Below are 15,981 nucleotides of genomic sequence, written 5' to 3' on the forward strand. Positions count from 1 at the left end.
ACATGTCATTTGACCATCAGCCAGGCATCCATATGGAGGGCATACTAATAAACATCCCTGGCATACAGAAACAACTGGAAGAGTTGAAAGCAAATTAATCACCAGGTCTGGATGGGATCCTAATTCAGTTTTGCAAAGAGTACCCTATGGCATTGGCTCCTTACTTAGCTTGCATTTATCGTGAATCTCTTGCCCAATGTAATGTCCCAAGCAACCGAAACAAGTGTAGTTGACTCCTGTTTATAAGAAGGGTAAAAGAATGGACCCACAAAATTACAGACCAATATTCTTAGTATCGATTTGCTGCACAATTCTTGAACATATTTTCAGTTTGACTATAACAAATTTCCTTGACATATAAAAGCTCCTGTTCACGAATCATGATAGTTGTAGAATACATCGCTCATGCAAAACTCTGCTTGCCCCTTTCTTACAATATCCTGGGAATCACAGATGAAGGGCAAAAGCTAGATTCCATGTTCCTGGATTTCCTAAAAGCATTTCATAAGGTGCCCTACTGCAGACTGTCAACGAAGGTCTGAGAATAGGGAACAGGTTCCCAGAGACGCGAGTGACTCGAAGACTTCTAAAGTAACAGAATCCAGTAAGGTGTCCTCAACAGCAAGTGTTCTTCAGCAAAAGGGAATTGTCATGCGAGTCCCAGAGAAGACAACTTGATGATACTGTGGTGTGCAGGAAGGCGGTGGTGTTGAGTGACTGTAGGAGAATGCTAGCTGACTCGTACAAAATTTCAGTTAAGGCAGGTGAGCAGAAAAACAAACCCATAATGTTCATATACAGCATTAGCAATGTGATGTTTGATACAGTCACATCAATTAAATGGCTAAGAGTAATGTTTCAAAGTGATACAATACAGGATGAGCATGTGAGGATTGTGGTAGAAAAGGCAAATTGGCCAACTCTGGTTTCTTGGGAGAATTATAGGAAAGTGTGGTTTATCTGTAAAGGAGACCACATGTAGGGCACTAGTGCAATGCATTCTTGAATGCTGCTCAATATTTGGGATCCATGTCAGGTTGGATTGAAGGAAGACACCCAAGCAATTCAGAGGCAGGTTGCTAGATTTGCCAGTAGGTTCGAACAACATGAGTATTACAAAGGTGCTTCAGGAACTCAAATGAGAATCCCTGGAGGCAAGGTGAAGTTCTCTTCGAGGAACACTATTCAGAAAATTTAGAGAACCAGCATTTTAAGTTCACTGCAGAATGATTCTACTACTGCCAACGTACTTTTCACATAAGGAACACAAAGATAAGAGAAATTGAAGCTCATAAGGAGGCACATACACAGTCTTCTTCCCTCACACTACCTGTGAATTTAACAGGAAAGGAAATGACTAGCAGTGGTACAAGGTAGCCTCTGCCACACACTGTATGGTGGCTTCTGGAGTATATATGTAGATGTAGAATGCAATTTTATCTTGTTAACATAGTTCACAAATTTATGCAATCTCCCACCTTAATTTTTATAAGGTCATACCTATGGATTACCCATTCGAATGAAATACTTAAGGCAGTGCAGATATTAAACTGAAACAATGAAAATCCAGGACGGAATAATGACAGTATTAAGAAAAGAATAAACTGCTACTCACAATGGATATGTGAGTCAGAGACAGACACAACAAGAAGACTGCTAACTTTGTGAGCTTTTGGTCGAAACGCCTTCTTCTAATGTAGAACACACACATTCATGCACATACAACTCACATATGCATAACCACTGTCACCATGCTTAGTCCAGCCTTGGTGGTCAGAGACAGGGGTCATGTGTGTATCAGTTGTGTTTGTGTGAATGTGTGTGTGTTTTCTACATGAGAGGAAGGCCTCTTGGCTGAAATCCCACATGGCTAGCAGTCTTTTCGCTGTGTCTGTCGGTGACTCCACATCTCCTCTATATGGTGAGTAGATATTAAATTGTGTAAGAATCCGTGACACTGACTGACTGTGAATACAGCTCCATCAATTGCATGTGAAAGTATATTTGTTCAAGGAATATTTATTTCTTTGAAAATATCTTCCACTTTCTTGTAGAGAGAACAACATTTCTGTTGGCAGTCAAACTTCTGGAAAACGATGCCTTCCAGTGCTTTGCAATAAACTTCTAATGAACAAAATTTAGAGTACTGGCAATGCTTCAATATCTACTGCCACAGAATCTTCCACGTAAGAGGCTATCTCACTGATTCTTTTGACAACTGTGCCATTACCTGAAGGCATTTATTTCATCCTGAGACATACTGAGAGTAATGAAGGCTTTGCTCTGGTAACATGGGTTTCACCACACTTTCCATTTTCCATTCCGTGCCAAGTGGTCTAATATCGAGAAATGTTCCCACATGAACATCATGGATTTTGATGAAATTTTGTATGAACATTCACACAGGTTCTCAATGAACACTGGTAAAGTTTCAGTTTCAGAAATTCAATCCTTGCAGAGATATAGTCACTTGTTTGAAACCATAGCACAGCTTCCAATAGTGCGTCCTTGAATTTTCAGCAACTTTGAGATGAGATATCTCTAAGTATTTGCATGAAAGAAACAAAACTTGGCCATCCTATACAATTTTAGAGCTCTTTAAAGTAAAATATTAAGAAAAGGATTTCTGAGCAATTTTCATATAGATAATTTGAAGCAAAGTTGGGCAAAAAAAATTGCTGTTAAAAAAAAATGCGAACTTTAGTTTTTTGTATCTCCAAAAGTAATTGTGGGATGTACATGAAACTTTGCACACCATAACTCACCAACACAAGGTCTTAGAATATAAAATTTCATTCTCCTATTGCTTTCCATTATTTCACAAATCTAGGGTGAAGTTAACGATTTTTCAAAAAGTGCTAAAAATGGGTATTTTTAGTCAAATTTTTCAAAAAAGTGTTTTCTCCAAACTCTTCTAAACTATGGTCATTAGAAAGAGCATATTCTAAACTATCTAGAGAAGTGGATTTGGTTTCACAATGCAAGCATATAAGGCCCTAAAAAGTAGCATCATCAAAGAGGCGCACTGGAAGTATGAACACATTTTTCTGGCACTCAAATTATACCTGAAACCTTTTATTATGCCTAATAAAGGTTTATTAGTGCCTTGAATAATTGAAATAAAAAGATCTGGTAAATAGGCAATGAGACTGTCAGAAAAACTTGAAAACTATGAGAAATAGCCCTTCTGCTTTTATTGTAGGTGTTCGTCTGCATTAAACTGTTCTCATTTGTAAGAGAGAGAGAGAGAGAGAGAGAGAGAGAGAGAGAGAGAGATCATAAAGAATTCAATGAATAAGAGCTTCATATTTTTGTTACTTCTCAAAATTGTAAATATTTACAAGTGGAAAATGAAGACCTAATTTTTGGATTCAATTGTATAAAACGTTTTTCCAAAAAAGAATTGGTTTGCTTGAATCATGCATCAAGTGATGTAAATAAATTTTCCAATCAATACTGCAGAGATTTTAATACCTAGGTGTTGTACCCTGTGAATTTTTGTCTTAAAGTTATTAGGGAAACATGTAAAATGGTTGGTTAAACATCTAAGAGTTTTAATTTTGTATTTAATCACACTTAAATGTAGCCTACTACCTTGGTAAATACGTAACCACTAGTTTCACAGAGAAAATTCACAAGATTCACTGTTTATAGAAAATATAATGGCAACAATTAGTTTAACAATCAGATTGTGTCATTATTGTGAGCCTTGTTTGAACAACCAGTATTTCAGTGGTGTGTTTGCAGCATAGTGAGTGGGTTCTCTTGACAGTGTGGCTTGTTAAGTGATTCATAAGACCATCAAAGTTTGTAATCTAATTTATAAAAAAATTGTTTTGATTGTGTCTTTTATAGCATATATCTCTTATTAGATTTTTTCATTGGTATTATACATTGTGTATAATTTCATTCAGTAGCAATTTGTCTGAAATTTAAGCAGATTATAATTTGCACTAAGAGGCCAAATACATTATTTAGTTAGTGATTAGAGATGGATGCAGAAGGGAACAGCATACCTTCCTGCTCAATTGGGCAAGGAGATAGTGGAACGAAGTGTCATGTCGCTTTCTTTGCCAACAAAGCTGCTTTAAAATGGTTTGCGGATTTTAGTGATGAGGAAAAAGAGTTGTTGGTCCGACGTTCTGAAGCAAAGACGGACAATACCTCTCAAGTTTGCCTACACCATGAAGCCCTGTTATTGACACAATATGAGAGGCTACAAAAAAAATGCTTCAATCCCTTAGGGAAGGTGAATCATAATGTTAAGGCAGGAATTCACACTCTTGATACTGAAACAGCTAATGAGGCTTCTGATATGTTGAAGCAGCAGCTTGTTAATAACATAAAGCCAGGTCAGAAAAATTTTACGGCTTGCAGGACTACCTTAAACAAACACTTGGACGAAGCTTTATCAGCCTCATCATCACATTCTGATGAGGACTTTAAACAAAAAAAAAGAATTAAATAGTAGCTTATTGTCTATCGGTATTTCACCCCTGAAGAGAACAGTAAGCTACAGAGATAAGCCCCAATATGTGAAGAAGAAAATTCAAAAGGCTCAAAATGTGACTAAAAACAGAACTGTAAATGCAATGGGAGTAAACCGACAAATTGAAGATGCTAGTGAAATTTAAGGAATGTGGAAACTGTGCCGACTATGCACATTTGCTGACTGAACTGAAAGCCACGATGCAGAATGCAATTCATAAACAACAGATGCAAATTTTAACCTTGGCACCTGTAAGTTGGACAGTCAGACAAACAGCAGCTCAGTTTGGTGTGTCCGAAAGAATGGTGAAGAATGCTCAGAAGCTTAAGGCAGAGAAGGGCATTCTGGCACTTCCCAAAAATAGGCAAAGCAGGAAATTACCAGCAGAAGTTGCTAGTAGAGGGCGAAATTTTTTTGAATATGACGAGTATAGTAGGGTGTGCCCTGGAAAAAAAGATAGTATTTCAGTTAGACTTTTAGATAGAAAGACATACATGCAGAAAACATTGTTACTTTGCAATTTACGGGAAATGTATGTTATAGATAAGAATATAAATGGTCCAGAAATAGGGTTCTCAAAGTTTTCTGAACTTAGACCCAAATGGTGTGTAACAGTAGGATCAGCTGGAATGCATGCAGTTTGCGTCTGTGCAATTCACCAAAATGTTAACCTTATGCTTAGCGGAACTGGTATACGTGAAAATTATAAGGCGATTCTCAGCAAGGCAGTTTGCAGTTTGAACTCTAAACAGTGCATGCTACATCGCTGTGAAAGGTGTCCTGGGCCCGAAGTTATAGCATCTGAAATTGCCAGCTATTTCCTAGATCATGAGCCACAGGAAGTTATAGTGTTTAAGCAATGGATACATACCGATCAGGCCACACTGGACACGAAGCAAATGGTAGTGGATGAATTTATTGAAGATGTAAAAAATAAAATATGGAGTCTGTCATGCCATCATTACATTGCCAAGCATCAAAGCTTGCATCTTAAAGGCCTTAAATGTCATCTGAAAGACGAAGAACTTGTTGTCCTAATGGATTTTGCAGAAAACTATTCTTTTATCATTCAGGGTGCTGTGCAAGGCTTCCACTGGTACAATAGTCAAGCAACAATTCATCCATTTGTTATCTACTTTCGTCAAACTGAGAAAGTAGAATCTTTAAGTTTTTTGCATTATCAGTGATTGTTTGCGGCATGGCACTATTGCAGTTCACGTTTTTATCAAGGAGCTCATCAAATATATAAAAGCCCGGTTTGCACAAATATCCCATATTCATTATTTCAGTGATGGCTCCAGTGCTCAATACAAAAATTTCAAGAATTTCCTAAGTTTGTGCTATCATAAGAGTGATTTTGGAATGACAGGCGAATGGAATTTTTTTGCTACTGGTCAAGGGAAATCATCTTGTGATGGGATTGGAGGTACAACAAAGCGGTTAGCAGCAAGAGCAAACTTGCAACGGCCACTTAATGGACAAATTCTTACTCCCCTAGATCTGTTTCACTTCTGCTCTGAAAACATTAATGTAATTAAATTTGTTTTCATCAGTAAAGATGAAATTGAAAAAATATTGTGTCACAAGAACAGAGGTTTAAACTTGGACAAACTGTAGCAGGCACTAGAGAAAATCATCACTTTTTACCTACTGATGAAACAACAATTCAGGTCAGCAGAGTTTCAAATGATTTTTCATCTTTTCTAGCTAAAATGGGTCACAGTAATGAAGGAGGCATATTAATGTCTGCTCTCCAACCAGGACAATATGTTGCATGCCATCTATGAAAACGTGTGGTGTATTGGGAATATCTGAGACCTCCACAGAGCAATGGGATGCATTAATAAACTTTATGCACGCACATGGTCCAGCAAATTCATTTTATTGGGCACCAAGAAGTGACAAGTGCTGGGTTCCAGAACACCACATTATTGCAGTTATTATAGCACCATCAGTAAATTCGTCTGGCCGGCAATACACCATTCCTCCTGATATTCTGGCCAGCAATACACCATTCCTCTTGATATTCATCAGAAAATTATTGTAGCATATCAAAAATTGAAATAGGTTAGAGGAAACAATCTAAGGAACCCAAGAGTACCTTCTAATTTTACACAGGGCACTTAAATAATTTTACTATCAGGCTTGGGAAACTGTGTAAAGAAACCCTTATCAGGCTTGGGATCCTGTGGTACAGAAACCCACCTGTGGCTGTTGTTGCTAAGCTATCGGGCATGGCCCCTATGGCAATGGGAATGCTGGTTTTCTCAGGTGAAATGATACTAGCAGTGGTTAAGCCACCATGAACCATAGCAACTCATTTATACACTTCTTTTCCATCAGTAAGCTGGTGTTGTTCATTAAACAGGCAACTAATAATTAGATGATTATGCAAATAAATTTTACAACTTACATTCATTCTTAATAATAATTGTGATTTTTTTTTTTGTGTGTGTGTGTGTGTGTGTGTGTGTGTGTGTGTGTGTGAGAGAGAGAGAGAGAGAGAGAGAGAGAGAGAGAGTGGGGTTGGAGGTGACAATTAAGAAATACCATTGTTTCTATTTTTATTCTTTTGCTGTTCGGACTTAAGCTACGTCCTATTCATCAGGACTTCTTATTTCACTTATCCCAGACATTAATAAACATGTATAAGGCAAAATAAAAGATTTCAGGTATAATTTGAGTGCCAGACAAATGAGTTCAAACTTCCAGTGCGCCTCTTTGATGATGCTACTTTTTAGGGCCTTATATGCTTGCATTGCGAAACCAAATCCACTTTTCTAGATAGTTTAGAATATGCTCTTTCTCATGACCATAGTTTAGAAGAGTTTGGAGAAAACACTTTTTTAAAAAATTTGACTAAAAAGACCCATTTTTAGCACTTTTTGAAAAATCGTCAACTTCACCCTAGATTTGTGAAATAATGGAAAGCAATAGGAGAATGAAATTTTATATTCTAAGGCCTTGTGTTGGTGAGTTATGGTGTGCAAAGTTTCATGTACATCCCACAATTACTTTTGGAGATACAAAAAACTAAAATTCACATTTTTTTTTAAACAGCTATTTTTTCGCCCAACGTTGCTTCAAATTATCTATATGAAAATCCTTTTCTTAATATTTTACTTTAAAGAGCTCTAAAAGTTGTATAAGATGGCCAAGTTTTGTTTCTTTCGTGCAAATACTTACAGATATATCTCATCTCAAAGTTGCTGAAAATTCAAGGACACACTATAGAAAGCTGTGCTATGGTCTTAAACAAGTGACTGTATCTCTGAAAGTATTGAATTTCTGAAACTGAAACTTTACCAGAGTTCACTGAGAACATGTGTGAATGTTCATACAAAATTTCATCAAAATCCATGAGGGGCACGTGGGAGCCTCTACACCACTTGGCATGGAATGGCCCTGATGTAACTTTGTAAGGAGAGTGATATTTTTTTTTTTTTTTTTTTAAATAACTCACCTATGGTGCTGCATTGCTCAGACTTCAATTTCATAGCTTGGGAAAATAAACTTACCCACATTTGATATGATTACATTTCATTTAAGATGTAATAAAAATTTAGTTTTGATTGTGAATGACTGCACATGAAATTGATTTAATAAAATCCAGATGGTGTTGTCACAGCGTTCTTTTCCTTGTCACTTTCAGCTAGTAGGATATGGTAATATTCTTTGAGTAGATCGAGTTTAGAAAATAATTTCTTGCCTACAAGGATGGAAATTTGCATCATTTATGTGAGGAAATTGATAGCAGGCAACCGCTGTCTCTACAAATGTGCTACAGGCAATCCAGCTTTCCTACCACGTGCACTATCTCACTGGGATTTAGAGGGGTGCATTATATTATGAATAATTAAGAACTGGAATTCTTGTGCAGCCAAATTTAGTTTATGTGGATCTAACATGTGGGCTCTTGAGTACATTGGCATGGCGCTGCTGGATGCAATATAAAGTTTAACATCCTGCTTGATTTCTCCCAGTCTAAGGGTTGGTTTTATCAGTTCAAGGATTTTTTAAAGTAATTCAGAGTATTTACTGTTAGCATGGAGTGAACTACCGGAATTAGACAAATCAACTGCACACTGTAGTGCAGCCAAATGCAGCTGGGAATTACTGCCAACTAATAACTTTCTTGTCAGGTCTATACGAGCCAAACTTTAGTCTGCACCGATTATACCTTTCGTTGTGATGGGTACAATGTAAGGCCTCTCAAAAATGCATTTTAAACCTAAATCAACAGTTTAATAACCTTTATTCATTAAGTATTAACCTCAGATCAAACCACAGCATAAAGTTTGTAGTCTGTCTCTTTAACCTTATCCTTGGGACACACCGATATAACAGAAACATACGCACTGCTGTCTACCATTACCCCAAAGTACTGTTCTCTAACAAACAATCAATACTGGCAGCCTAGTATAAATATCAGTATTTTCCTTGCTGTGGCCCCTACTACGAGATCATCACCACAATTGACACTGTCGTTCCCACGATTTGGATTTTTGGACTTCAGTTTCAAGACCTTTCACTGATTCAGAAGAATCGCATGCCACAGGGGACATTTCCCCTGAAGATGAATTAAGCTCCTGAGTGTTTCGTATTTCCGTCATCCCATAAGCCATTTGTGCTGGTATGTCCACATTTTCTTCAGAAATCAGTAAAGTATTTTGGACGCTACCAGGAAGTTAGTCTAGCCAGTTAATCTTTAAAATTTTATCTTAAACATTTGTTTCTCCATAACTTTTTATTTTCCAAAACCAGTGACTGGGTTTCATATCACCAATTTCTTTGTTTCTAGTCGAGTCTTTGTAAGAAGGCCTGTGACAGTTACAGTGGGCCAGGCACAGCAGCTTTGTGTGTCTTCTAAAGCCAATCACATTACATGATTTTGTAAATGACGCTATGGAAATGCCTCACTGCTGCCAGAGCTCTGCAGATGGCTACTGTTTTTGCCTGCAGCCATTTGCACTTTGTACCTGAAAGATGACAATAGGGCTGTCAGCTGTCTTGCGATGTCTCGACTATTGTATCTTAATTTGATATTCGTCACTTTTCTTAAGTCATAAGCAGTCTTTCTTTAGTTAACAAATGTTTGTTGCTTTCGCCACTGTTCATGAGAGCCTATATTTTTTTGACACCAGGGCTCTAACTGTGGCAACAAGTAACTGAATTTGGTTGCTTCTGTCTGTATTCCTGTGATTGTAAACCGTACTTCAGCCTGAAAAAACAAGTATCAGGCTTTTCAGTCCTGGACAGAGGAAATTTCACACTAACTTTGTCTACTTCCATTTTCATATGACTGGGATATTATTTTCCCTCTATGCGTCATCATATTTTATTCTTGTGCAGATCACATCAAGGTCACCAGCTGTTGGTCTTGTTTTACAATTAACCACAAAACGCAGTATTTTAAACTTGAAAATATATTTGGAAACTTCCATTTCTTACAAGACAAATATCACACACTAACAAAACAACTTATACCTAGACCTCTTACTCTGTGCATTTCAAAATGTCATTCATTTTAAGAAAAATAAAGTCAACACAAAGAAGCTTTTTTTTTTGCAGAATTGTAGGTTATGAACATGAACATAAACCTATAGTGGCACCTAGGCCAAGCTTTGGTATGGCACTAGTAGAAATGTTTCCAGTGGCTTGTTTCTTGGTACCAGTACCGAGAATGGTAATTCGAAATGCGAACAGTCAAAAGACCACGTTGCACAGCTAACAGAAATGCAGACGAGGGTTTTAAAGAGCAAGGAGAGGACCACGGCAAGCGTCACACATGTTGCCACACGACCGCATGTGTAACAGCGTCATGGCATTAACTTTAATAATTATACTGACAATCAATGGGATAGTTGATACTGGTGTCATAATTCACAAATAAGTGCACTTCGAACTTTCATAAAGTGATGGAAAATGGTGAACTGTAAAGAATGATCAATGCGCTGTAAGCCGGGAATGTACAAGCGGATATAATATGGCAGCCAGTCAAAAAGTGGCTAATTAGCATCCAACTCCAGATGTGAAAAACAAAGTGCCACACTTTAGAGAGTGCACGGAAGATTACAACCAAAACCACGTATCGACAGAATCATTCTAACAAGGCCAGGCTTTAGTGGTTATTGTGGTAGTCATGAACTATATCGCAGCCATGTTGCATGGCAAACAATTACAAGGCATTAAACGAAAATTGTGCACAGCTTGCTTTGTTATATCATTCAATAGATATCATTTCCACATGGATAGTGAACTGTACAACAGAAGCAACATATGGAACTCGAGACGTTGATATCTTCTCTTCATGCCACAAACATCACTCCTGCTTCATCCAAGAATATCCAATTGCTTTTTCCATTCCAAAACCAGAAGATTTTGTGATAGTCAAAAGGTAAGGCTGCAGAATTATACAATCTGTTGTAGCTTCCGCCATTAAGAAGGCATCGTGGTGAGATCATTTAGAAGCAAGTAACCTTCAACTATGAGTCCAGTGCCCAGTGAGACCATTCACAGCCCATCAGACAATTAAGAATGAAAATCAAAACTAAAAAACTGGGGAGGGGGTGGAACCATCACCCTCATGACCACTAGGGCACTTTGTACATGTACGATATATGAGTTCGAACTCTCCGAGTTTCGAGTTGATCTCCTGATGGTGTTACTTTACAGATGACCATTAGTCTTTGGGAGACCTTGGTAACAGTACCATTTGATCTAGGTTATGAATTTTTGGCATCAAACACCTAGAAAGTGAGCTGTGCCTGCAGACTATGTTGAGAGCCCAATGCACAAACAAAGAAATATGACACACGCCAGTGGCTGTGTGTGGGCAGAGTAGCAAATTAAGTGGACATAAATCTCCGCTCAGATACTTACCTCACAGTGTGTCAGGGAGGAGGCTGGCCAGAAGTGAACGCACTGATGGCTCATCCCGAGTCTTGTAATCACGCAAAACAGAATTAACTTATATACAAAATTCAGTTTCTTAATCGATCATTCATAACATTAACCAGTTAGTTCATAAGGTAGTCGTCAGCAGATTACACAATGTAAACGAAAACAAAGCTGCACTCCCAGCTGATTATAATTTGCAATAAATGAAGTCTGAGTAGCTGAAATAAAAAGAAAAAGCCAAAGGGACATTGCACAATTCCACAAAGCAGTTTTTCAAGTTGATTGATTGGTCTGGAGGGTTTCAAACTTTCATCTCTTAAGATATTTTCACACATGAAGCACAACAGTAAACGTTCATTTTGAGGTGAGATGATGAATCCACATTTCAAGTATTCATTTAATTATTGCGAACACTTCTTTTTCTCAGTCATTTTGAGAAAACATTATTCCAAAATGCACTCACTGGCTATGTCGTTAATTAAATACCACAGATTTCTACTCTGCTCAACTGAATGTAGGGCACAGCGTACCACAACATACAAAAGCTTCAGAAGTCTCAATACTGGAAGGCTCCATTCTTTAATTTGGAAACAAGTTTTCATATGTGAAATACAACGGTTGTTGCTGAGCTAATGGGGTGGTTGCATGGTGAGTCAATTCACAAAATTCCCTGGTCAAAGCTTTGCCTGCATCTCAGCTCATCCATTTCACACAAAACTACGACTCAAAGGCACAATACTTGGTGATATTACAGCAGCTTGAGAAAGAGAAAACATTATTTCTTAGAAAAGGTATATTTATATGTGTTTAAAGTTATTCTGGTCACACTTTTATATGAACTTGTAATAAACATACCCTTTTAACCAAATGGATTCAATTCATGTGCTCTGCAGTATACTACCAATACTTAGGAAACTACTAAATTCACCAACATTTCTGCCTTTTAGTAACTAAAAGGAAAATCATCGAAGCAAACACGGAACACTCCCTCCCCAAAACCCCTTTCGATCACAGTACTGCCTTGCGTAAGTTAAACCGCCACAAAAGACAATAATGCCCAGGTTGAGAATCACTGCCCGAGACCTGGGCCAGGAACTATACATTGTTAGAATATTAAATATTTGCCACAAGAATCACATCAAATGTAGCTGTCAGCTATAATTCTTGACTAACAATATTTATGCTGTCAAACAATCGAACTGTGCACAGCAATTGTGTTAACAAAAGGTAACCGATACACCTGATAACCACAAACCCAAATTCTCCACAACCTTACACAGTCTTTTTTTTCTTCTTTTCACATTTAAAATTTATCACATACAACTATTGATGGCAATGTAAACTGACACAACAAGTTTCAACTTAAATTCACTAATGTGTCACTTGCTCATGAAACCACAGTAATTAAAAACAGCATTATGTTATCTATTCTTCACGGCAGAAAGACTAGAGAAACATTTCTCACCTGCAAAGGAAACATATGTGCAGGTCACATATTTCAACACGTTTTCTTACACGTAAGATGCTCCTCTTTCCCAGAAGATTAATGTGAAAATTGTTTTATAAATATCACTCTTATTTTAAGTACACTTTTTCCCAAATCCAAACATACCTTTATAATAACTCTTTGGTCTGTATTCTCTTCTATGATACTGTCAGTCGGGAATCCATCGATTTGTTGACGGATAGCTTGTGCAATGGCCGGAACAAATGTGAGGGGATTAAGATCCAAATCATCGCAAAGCACTTCAGCAAACTGTTCAGGCGATATTAAGCTCTCTAAAACAGACAAACTCACAAGATTTCTTTTTCCACTAATAAACAAAGGAGTTAAACTTTTGGGAGGACAACAGTAATATTTAATACCATTTTTGTTCCATGTGAATGTATCTCGAAGCTTTTGTCCTTCTATTTCCATGTCCAAGCGAATAGGCACAAGAAGTTCCACTTGTGAAGCATTTTCCATAATGGTTGTAGGGTCTGTGTCATCAAAGCTGAAAATAAAGCAGGAATGTATTTTGCTATTAACATTTAAATTTTCACTGAAAATTACAGTCCACATACCTAAGTAGTAAAAAGCTATATTTGTTTCGTTCCACACAGTTAGACAGTCATAAAAGTAAGAGAAATAGCAAACACCATAACTGCTCTATTGCAGCAGGTGGACATAATATAATGTAATTGGATAGATAAAAAATCTGCTCACCAAAGGGCGCCACATGCAAAAAAAGTTTACGTATACAAGCTTTCTGAGCCAGTGGCTCCTTCTTCCGGCAGGAGGGTTGAAGGGGAAGAAAGAGGGGTGTAGAACAGGACTATGGAGGGTTAGGAAAAGGGGTATAGTTCAGAAAAGTCACCCAGATTCCCGGCTCAGGGGAGACTTACCGTGTGGGATGAAAAGGAAAGATCTATGTGCCTAACAACTGGTAATGAAGATGGTGTCTAATTACCAAGTGGCTTACCTCTTACCTTCCAGTGTTTCCAGATCAACTCTGTTGGTTCATTACACTAGTCTGCAAATTTTCACTTTTTAATTTTTACAGAAACGGAAGCAGCAGTGCTGTATTGACTTACATGCATTGATCATTAATAGCACTGACTCCTAGCTCAGAATTACAAGTTAATAATATGTTTACATTTCACAGTCACACTTAGGGAAATTAAACATCCTGCATGCAAAGGCATCGTGACAAGAGTTCCTTGCCCTAAGTAAGCGAGTCAGATACTCCCACTATAATCTGTTAACACTACTTTATACCATGACTTGTGCACACCGTCCAGTCATGTGAACATTGTCAAATGTTGAAACCAGATGCAATTTTAACTATTGTTATCATGGTACCTTAAGTTCACTTGTTACTGGAACTAGCATCTTGGCAGTTGGCAGTGAATATATGTATGGGGAAGTACCGAAATTGAACTGTATCATTGTGCATGTGTATGCTTTCACAAAAATTACCAGCACCTGCAGTGACACACCTGATAACTTTTGTTACATATGTGCTAATGTTATTTGTGGTTCAAGAAGGCGACCACTGACTAAAGCATTGAATTAAAGATACATCCCATATTTCGGGTGTCCAGTTGGAGAATAGTTGTGGGCTCCACACATCTAATGCAGCTAATGTTCGTCTACACTGAATGCATGGTAAAACATCTCGGAAGTTCAGAGTGCCTGTAATCTGGCATGAATCCACATATCATGCAATCGATTACTATTTTGTATGGTACCTCCTCGAGGGAAGAGCAAGAGGAAGAGCAATATTCAATACCCTGACATCCCCTCTGTCATTTGCCATGTGGCTCATGGCGAAAGACTGATAGTTCCTGTTCCTCCACATGTACCACCATAAGCAGTGACAGCAATGATGCCCAACTGACAGATACAATCAACAATGCGCAATCATCTGCCAGTAACAAGGACCCTATATTTACACCAACATCAACTGGAGAATAACACAAAACCACACATTGGGAGCCCGCATCTCGTGGTCGTGCGGTAGCGTTCTCGCTTCCCACGCCCGGGTTCCCGGGTTCGATTCCCGGCGGGGTCAGGGATTTTCTCTGCCTCGTGATGGCTGGGTGTTGTGTGCTGTCCTTAGGTTAGTTAGGTTTAAGTAGTTCTAAGTTCTAGGGGACTTATGACCACAGCAGTTGAGTCCCATAGTGCTCAGAGCCATTTGAACCATTTGAACCACACATTGGGAACTCAGTGATTTGGTTAGATATTTAGATCTACCTAAGAGTAAAGCCGAACTCTTGGGAGCAGTGCTCCTCCCTGACACAGTCCACGTGTGTTGTTTCCAAAGCATAAGAAAAAACTTTTGTGTCATTTCAATACTGAAGGCGAAATTACATTCTGCAGTGACAATGACGTTCCCTTGGAAGACCTGAGCACTACATACAAACCAGACAAGAGGAAACTTCATAGATGGCTAAAAAACAAGCCTGAGAGCAGTACTGTTACACAACAGTAATGAAAGGCCAATCAACCCTGTGACATATGGTGTTATACCATGTTGAAATCCTTTGTAAAGAGTGTTAATTACTAAGCATGAATGGCTGATATGTGGAGATCTTAAATGTCAATGCGATGCTGTTGAGTTTTCACGGGGTTACACTAAGTATTGTTGTTACCTGTGTGAGCGGGACAGATTCCCAACACAGTTTCACAACAGAAGAACACTACACCCAGAGCAAATGACCTCAACGAACAGCTCTGGTGCTTGGGTCAAATAATATTGCCAAAAAACATTTACTGAATCTGAACAAATTTGTTCTCTCACCATTGCACATTAAGCTAAGACTCAAGAAAGCATTTGTTCAGACTGTGTGCAAGAATGAACCAGCATTTCAGTATTTGCGTAGCATGTATCCACGACAAAGCACAGAGAAGATCACAAATGGGAAATTCATTTGTCCATAGATATGTCAGCTGTTGAGTGACACACACGTTGAGTCCTCTCTAACCCCTGATCAACAGCAAGTGTGGAATTGTTCTCGTAATGTGACAAAATTGTTCTTCGGAAATAGGAGAGCCGAAAATTACAGGACCTTGTGGACAAACTCATTTATGCTTATAAGGTCACTGG

The 15,981-nt window shown here is 38.2% G+C and overlaps 1 protein-coding gene across 1 annotated transcript in view; it reads right to left on the reverse strand.

The window, feature by feature from the left end:
- The window catches only part of LOC126203621 (SWI/SNF-related matrix-associated actin-dependent regulator of chromatin subfamily B member 1), a 148,386-nt gene that overhangs the window by 52,857 nt on the left and 79,548 nt on the right, over window positions 1-15,981 (reverse strand). The window contains exons 5-6 of the mRNA XM_049937991.1: window positions 13,256-13,383; window positions 13,002-13,168 (exon numbers count right to left, since the gene is read on the reverse strand). Coding sequence (XP_049793948.1) covers window positions 13,002-13,168; window positions 13,256-13,383 — 295 coding nt within the window. The remainder of the gene's footprint in view (window positions 1-13,001; window positions 13,169-13,255; window positions 13,384-15,981) is intronic.

This window comes from Schistocerca nitens, chromosome 9 (assembly GCF_023898315.1).
Source record: "Schistocerca nitens isolate TAMUIC-IGC-003100 chromosome 9, iqSchNite1.1, whole genome shotgun sequence".
Taxonomy (NCBI): domain Eukaryota; kingdom Metazoa; phylum Arthropoda; class Insecta; order Orthoptera; family Acrididae; genus Schistocerca; species Schistocerca nitens.